Genomic DNA, 7,849 nt, shown 5'->3' with positions numbered 1-7,849 from the left:
AATATGGCTTGGCATCACAAAATTGATCTGTGGTTGTAATTTTGCATTTGTTTTCAGTAAAGGACTTATTTTTTAAGTATTGCACAAATTAACTACTCACTGACAAAGAAACATGACTGAAAGATAACCAAATTATCATTCTCATCATTCTCTGATTGAGCCTCACTCTTTATGCTTTCAGGTGACTCCACCCTGCCCTCTAGTGAACTCTTTGTGCACTACACTGTCCCCGTCCTGCCAATAAATAATTGATCCACAGCCCCATCTGCTGGCACTTTTGCAAAGTGCACAATTTACAGTCGTTAAAAAAATAAAGAACTATACCAGAAAAAATAGCACAATATTGTATTAGTCTCCAAAGTTACATTCACATACATGTAAACATTTGTACATAAAATATCTATAGAAACTGTGACTCTTAACAAACAACAAAAAAGATATTACGCTAAATAAACGTCTCCCTGTTCACGTTGTGGTCCCACTATGTCTGCGTGTAGCGAATGATCTCGCTCAGGTCGTAGCCCGTCACTGCAAAAGCGTAGCCGTCGGCGTCACAGAACTTGGCGCCACATATTTGCGTGTCCGTCACACACTCATTGTGCAAGTGGGCAACCTGAGAGAAAACGAGGAAAAACACAAAGTCGGTGTTTCATTGAGAATACGAAGGAAAAGCCCTGGAGGGAAAACATACAAATTGTGCAGTGATTTTGGGCTTGTATTGAATTTTAAAACCACTTACCTCCACACAGTTTGTCTCTGGGGTCATATTCAGGTGCCACACCCTGACGAGAGAGTCCTCGGCTGCAGACAGAAGCTGAAACACAAAGGTTTGAGACATTGTTTGACATGTTTTGAGTGTTTTCTAATGAGTAATGCCAACGAATGACACTCAAATATGCTCACTGGCCAGTTTATTAGGAACACTGGTTTTGTTAATTGCAAAAATCTAATCAGTCAATCACATGGTAGGCATGAAAGAAACCTGCTGAAGTTCAAACTGAGCATCAGAGTGAGGAAGAAAGAGGATTTAAGCGAATGTGGAACGTTGTGGATGCCAGACAGGTTGGTCTGAGTATTTCAGAAATGACTGGTCTGCTGGAAATGTCCGAAAAATAGAAAAGATTAGTGGAAATTCCGTAATTTCACATTTTTCAGGGGGCCATACAAGGCAACAATGCTTTGCTGATGCCACAGGTCAGAGGAAAATAGCCTGATTGGTGTGAAATTATAAAAATCCATTTCTGAATACAGAAGAACAAAAAAAAACACAGTAGATGCCACTCCTACCATTTTATTAGGTGTTCTGTGTACCTAATAAAGTGGCTGAAGCAGTACAATTTCTTTCTTATCCATTTGTTTCATTAAAAAACTCACCAGTCCAGACAAAGGAGCAATGTCAAGTGAGTATATCCATCGAGCGTGGGCGTTGACCTCGGCGTGCAGAATCCCCGTCACTGCCTCATAGAGACGTATCTGGCCTGTGCCGTAACCTGCCACCACCGTGCCTTTCCACAGTTTGACTGACGAGCAGCTCATGCTGAGAGCAGCGAGCGGCGTGAAGAATCATCGCCATCGCAGAACAACAACGGAAGAGGAACACGGACATTAGATTATAGCAAGGACAGGAAAGTAGAGAGGAAAATAAATCACAGCGGAAAGATGGAAATGGAAACGAAGAGTATACGAGGTTAAATGGAGTTTCACTATCAGTCAGCATGAGTTGTGCGTCACTTACTCAAAGCCATGGATCTTGTTGAGCAGCTGAAATTCCTCCCCAGACTTCCATATACACAGGTTTCCTCCATCGTCTGCACTGACCAGATCAGCGATGCACTCCTGAAGAGAGAAAGACGTAAACACAACAGCAAGGGATTGCGTAAATTCACCAGGAAACCAAAGACCAAAGATAGAGAAACATTGCATTGTTTTGGTGCATTAACAAACACAATAACAAGACAATAAGTGTAACAAAGGCTCAAGATCGCTTCAAGATTAAAGAAGAGCAACTACTGTACAAGAATCGGGAAAACACAGACAATACAATGTTAAATAAATGCTTAAAATTGTAAAAGTCACAGGTATATATACCTGGCTGCCAGAGCACTCTGACGCCATGTCAGTGATCGCCTCCTTGTGCTCCTCCAGAACCTCAGACAAGGTGATATTACTGCCTTTACTTGGAACATCAAATACGAGAATTGATCCAGACGACACGCCTAGACAGAAATACACAAGCACAAGTTGACTACAGTCCCTGTGTTGTCCGTATACTCCCAGTAAGTAAAGGTAATTGAATAGGATAACTCACCCACACATATGTAATTGTCCCAAACTGCTGAGATCCCTCGAGCAAACACAGCCTGAGCTGAGACACAAATAAATTCTGTGAGTGCCCTGGGATTAGTATTAAACTCTGGATTAATCGTTTTCTTTCACACAAAAATCTGCACTTGCACTAGCAAGCAAACGGCATCTATGAGTCAAGAGAAAGATCTTGTTTAAGTGCATGACTCTGCACTAACACTTGTGATTGTGTTGATCCAGCAGTAAAAAAGAATAAAATATAACACTCTTATATCTTATAATAATTTCAATGCAAATTATTGAGATGGCTCAGTCTTCCTGTGGGTGCATGTGACGTTTACCTGTGGGTGTCTCCGGAGTATCCAGTGCATGCCAGTACACCATGATGGAGCCATCAGATTCATACATCTTAAAACAGTGGATTCATGTTAAAACAAAAGGCTGCAAAACATTTACAATCTGTCGTTTAATTTTATCACCATTTATCACAAGTAACAACAGGAAAAGTAGAGACACAAAAAGGTACCTGGATGCCTTTCTGAGAGGTCACCACCAGCAGCTCACGAGAGGGCAGGACACAAAATGCAGCCTGTTCCAAAAAAGCATTATTTTAGCAGCACATTGTGTTAAATTGTTAATCCAGAGTTTTACATTAATTCCAATGCAGTCATGGTATTTATTTGTGTCTCTCAGCTCCGAATGTTTGCTCTCAGCGTTGGGGAAAAACTGATACTGTGAAATATTGAAATATTTTATTTGGCAATATTAAATGTTGTGATAATACTGACTTAAATGTGATAATATCATGTTGTGATTTAAATGTTGTGATAATATAATATATCGTGACTTAAATGGAGTGATAATATTGTGTCATGATGATACTGTATCGTGACTTAAATGTTGTGATGTGTCGTGACTTAGATGTCATGATGATATCGTATCGTGATAAAATCGTATCATGACTTAAATGTCATGAAGATATCGTATCGTGATAATATCGAATCGTGACTTAAATGTTGTGCTGATATCGTATCGTGATAATATCGTATCGTGACTTAAATGTTGTGCTGATATCGTATCGTGATAATATCGTATCGTGACTTAAATGTCATGAAGATATCGTATCGTGATAATATCGTATTGTGACTTAAATGTCATGAAGATATCGTATCGTGATAATATCGTATCGTGACTTAAATGTTGTGCTGATATCATATTGTGATAATATCGTATCGTGACTTAAATGTCGTGCTCATATCGTATTGTGATAATATCGTATTGTGACTTAAATGTCGCGCTGATATCGTATTGTGATAATATCGTATCGTGACTTAAATGTCGTGTTGATATCGTATTGTGATAATATCGTATTGTGACTTAAATGTCGTGACAATACGTGTATGTGGTGTTTCTGTGGGTAACTCAGGAGGTTGTGAGTTGTGAGAATTATGTGTCGCTATAAGTTCTGTTGAATTCATGAAAGTTACTCTCTATATTTAGACAATATATCCAACATGAGACGTTAACAACAATGTGCTGAAGCCTGACCTGAATGATGAGCGACGTGCTTGTGGCGACATTGGGCTCCTTGGACTGAAGCTGACGGTGGGAGTAGTTGAGTCCGTCCCAGGACGCACTGACCATGTTGACCACGTTAGCATGGACCACGGTGAAGTAGGTGAGGCGCCGCGGGCCGATGCGCAGCACTCCCAGGTTGTTGTACAGCGACGACGCACTGTTTTTTATCTGAATGCTCTTTTCTTTGTGATACATCGTTGAAATAATAGAGTGTTAATGGCAGTTAGCACGAACACAGTCTGGTTGGGGGGCGAGTTAGCTATTTAAACCTTAGCTTAGGGCAAGATAAAGCTAAACACTTCGTAGGGTAACTTTAGCTTTGTTAGCGGGATGCTAACAGCATCACAACAATCATACGTGCTCTCGCTTCCGGTCTATATCCTCCACTGGTGCTGGCGTGGTCGATTGTTATAACACGTACAAAAGTAACGTAAACGAAACACTTTGCTAGCGACCGTTAGCAACAGGATCACATCTCCGCGTCCTTCGCAGCCATAGAGACAGCGTCCACCTCTACGTACAACGTCACGTCTGCGTGCTCGGTTGCCTGGCAACCGTAGACTCGGTGCAGAGCAAACGACAAAAAACAACAGGAGTACGGTAAGGTTTGACACTTGACTTGATTTAAGGTTGTTGTAAGATCATTCGCTAAAAAACAAAAAGAGTAATGTTGTGGCAAAGTGTGTAGCTGTAGTGTATCATTTATAATAATAACACAAAACCTTACTTGTCCCACGACAGGGAAATAAGTAGTGCTACTGTGCAGCAGCACAGATTGTTTTTGTTGTAACTACCGGGAAGTGATGGGGACAGTATAATAATAATACTGTATAAACAATATGTGCGTAACCAGAATTCATACAGCCATTACATATAGTTTGGCGTGTTTTCAGAGATGGTCATTCATACATCTTGGATATGAGGAGTGGAGCAGACACTCATAATTTCATGAGGCCCATGGTTCTCAAACTGCGTTACGTGAGCTTCCTCTGGTGGTACTTGGAGGAAAATCAGAAATACTGTTCTACTGTATACACTAGGGTTTGTAATTGTAATACTTCAGTGTCTGAAGTATATGTGGAAGAGGAAGAGGAGGATAATAAGAGAACAAATGATCTTACTGGCAATAAATGTGCCTCCTGTGAAAAGTCTGCAGCTGACTTTGCTCGTCCTATTTACACCACGGTATTTTAATGTTGTATAAAAACTGTATAAAAAGTTTGACAACCACTGCATTAGGCAATTTATTATTTCCTAATTTTGATCAAATCCCCACAGATTATGCACCAAAATGTGCAATTTTGCCTTAGTTTCACTACTCTTTTAGAATAACCATGGCAAAGACAATCACAAAAAAACTGCAAAACATTTCCCACAGATTAGTCCTGTCCCGTAAAAGTGACAAATTATTGAATGATGCTTATAATTTTCCATGGATGTCTGTGGACCATCAGTTCCTTTGTTTAATAAATTACAGTATAATTAACTACAATTAAAGGAGACAGTCATACCGTTTTTGTTGGTTTCAAAAGCTTTGAATAATCTACTAGAGAAAACACTCAGAGAAAACCTGTATAGGCCGTTCATTTTCTTACAATGAAACAACAATAAGAAGAAACGAGAAAATATTGAAACAAACAGACAAGAAAACAGAACGATCCTTTTCAGAATTACTTGGTGTGAAGGCTGAGTCGGTGTCCATACTGTTGTTTTTAGGTAATCTCATCTGCCTTTGATTGCACATAGATCAAAGTCAACAGTGTCACTCAGCATTCACACAGCATTTTCACATTTCCTGGTCAGTTGGTGTATGCCAACTACAGGCTGCTATTGTTGCCTGGTTGGAGTGTTTGTTTACCTCCATCCCATCTGTCATTCATAATTCCATCGATAATTCATTACGTTTTTGTGTTGTTTTTCAAGTGTTTCTATGACAGCCTCTGAGCAAAGATGCCTCGCTCTGTTGTCAAATCCCAAGCGAGCAAGGAAATAACCACGCCATCTGGACCAGGGACCCCGCCTCCAGTGCAAGACCCGGAATATATTGTTCCTGGTCGTTTAACTAAGGCCCAGTGGACAAAGGCGTTAAGACAAGAACATACAGATGACATAGTGGGGGAGATTGTGGATGATCTGCTGAACAAGGTCATGGAAGGCTGTTTGAAGGCACACGTTAAAGGCCAGGTAAAGATCGACATCATGCTTTTCATTTTGAACATTTTCACCAAGTCCAAGTGTGGGGAAAAAAGACCCATGAAATGAGTTGCTTTCATCCATTTTCATGTAATGTCCATAACGTTGCTTGTCTTTGCTCCTAAGCTTGTACCGTATTGTACGTCTTGGGCCCAAAGCTACTTCACACGGATTTTAGAGCAACAAATCATGTGCCCAGATGAAGGTGAAGAACCAGAGGAAGCACCTAAACCTGAAGACACAGAGCCTTTCCCAGCTCCTTGTGATCCCTGGGCTCAAGGAAGTGTCCCTGTTGTCACCGCCACTCGCCAAGCTTACCTCATGGTTTCACAACAGGTATGCTGCTCTCGACTTGTCTCCTCTGGATGTCCTCTCTTCAGATTTCAACCAAAAAGTTGTTTGTATCAATATTTGTAGGATATCAACGTATTTCTATTCATGTCTGACAGGATGAAGGTGTTCAGGTCCCAGCACAAACAGAAACAACAGGCAACCAGCAATGTAATGGCAAGGGCCAAACAAACATTTCTCCAAAGCGACCTGATAAGGAAACCAGCCCTAAGAAGCCTGGCAGCGACAAACATTGTAATGGTATAAGTCCTCGTCCCCCACCAACGACCAACCAAAGGAAAAAGCAGCTGGGAAGTTTAGTTCCCAGGCCTGTGCAAGGGAAATTGCTGCCGGTTTTGTCCTATTCAGCACGAAAAAAGGAAGCGGAAGTAGAAAGTAAAAATAGAATATATTTAGTTAGACCTAAGGTTGCTGATAATAACTACACAAAAGCCAATCCCAGAATAACAAATGGATTTTCCAAACTAGAATCAAAGTTTACCAAGCCACAAACTGAGCGGACCATGGCCACACTGCCACCATTAACCAGCTCCAAGGATTAGCCAGCAAAGTTTCAAAGTGAAACAGATGTCTCTCTGAAGAGTTGAAGAAGCCTCTTGAGTTGAGAGGTGAAACTTCTTCAACCAAACACCCACACTCTCGAAGATACAAGGTGTGACTGTGAGGGTGAATGCTTGTTCATCTCTGTATGTTGGCCCTGCAATGGACCGGTGACTTGGCCAGGGTGGATCCCGCCTTTCACCCTGTGTCAGCTAGGATTGGCTCAAGCTCCCCCTGCGACCCTAAAGTGGAGGATAAAGCAGTAGAAAATGTATAGATGAATGGACTGAAGACCTTTCACAGACATGTTGCTACACATTTATGTTTCCGTCTAGAGCCTGAACATAGTCAGGAGAGCTGGACACAATGGTTTAGTTTGAGGACATCTCCTGGCAGTGGAAAATAACCTTCAAAGCTGAGGCCAGTAGAAGAAGTGTGCCACTGTTTTCACATGACCAGTTTGCCAGAGATCAACAACCTCAGGTCCCACCATTGTTTAAGTCCAAGAACTTTACTGAGCAAAGTGAGCTATCGTTGTAAAGGAATTATCATACCGGGTAATGTCTTTGAGCTATGCTGTGAGAAATAATACTTGAACATGTTTTGAACAGATTTTGACTCAAGCCATTTGTGACATATGCTGCTTTTGCGAGATATAATAGCCAGTAAACTAATTTAATGTATGGTTTTGCAAAATAAATTGTTAAAACTTGAAGTTTACCGAACTTAGTGAAGGCAAATATTGATTTGGTTTAATTCAAATAACTTTATATGTTAAGAACGTTATTTGGTTATATACTGCATACAGTAACCCAATCACATCAACATACATCATACAAGACTTAATTTTCATCATACAAGACTTAATTTTCACAGGATTTAA

At 40.7% G+C, this 7,849-nt stretch overlaps 2 protein-coding genes across 3 annotated transcripts; one reads left to right on the top strand and one right to left on the bottom strand.

Annotated features, from left to right (window-relative positions):
- Positions 1 to 330: 330 nt before the first annotated feature.
- Positions 331 to 4,437, bottom strand: wdr54 (WD repeat domain 54). The gene is made up of 9 exons (XM_058635640.1): positions 3,853 to 4,437; positions 2,831 to 2,893; positions 2,646 to 2,712; positions 2,309 to 2,365; positions 2,089 to 2,216; positions 1,736 to 1,836; positions 1,375 to 1,537; positions 740 to 814; positions 331 to 613 (listed from the first exon to the last, which is right to left on the bottom strand). Exons 1-9 carry the CDS (start codon positions 4,075 to 4,077, stop codon positions 482 to 484), a joined length of 1,011 nt encoding a protein of 336 aa, XP_058491623.1. The 5' UTR covers positions 4,078 to 4,437; the 3' UTR covers positions 331 to 481.
- A 1,005-nt stretch (positions 4,438 to 5,442) lies between these two features.
- Positions 5,443 to 6,986, top strand: LOC131463723 (uncharacterized protein C2orf81 homolog). 2 transcript variants are annotated; one of them, XM_058635642.1, is made up of 3 exons: positions 5,443 to 6,066; positions 6,275 to 6,411; positions 6,525 to 6,823. In XM_058635642.1, exons 1-3 carry the CDS (start codon positions 5,833 to 5,835, stop codon positions 6,670 to 6,672), a joined length of 519 nt encoding a protein of 172 aa, XP_058491625.1. In that variant the 5' UTR covers positions 5,443 to 5,832; the 3' UTR covers positions 6,673 to 6,823. The 2 variants fall into 2 exon arrangements, with proteins under 2 accessions (XP_058491625.1, XP_058491624.1); XM_058635641.1 differs by having other exon boundaries at positions 5,448 to 6,066; positions 6,202 to 6,411; positions 6,525 to 6,986.
- The last annotated feature ends 863 nt before the right edge of the window (positions 6,987 to 7,849 follow it).

This window comes from Solea solea, chromosome 8 (genome assembly GCF_958295425.1).
Source record: "Solea solea chromosome 8, fSolSol10.1, whole genome shotgun sequence".
NCBI classification, from domain to species: domain Eukaryota; kingdom Metazoa; phylum Chordata; class Actinopteri; order Pleuronectiformes; family Soleidae; genus Solea; species Solea solea.
Note: the sequence above shows the minus strand (reverse complement) of the source record. Positions and strands in the feature narration are given on the sequence as shown.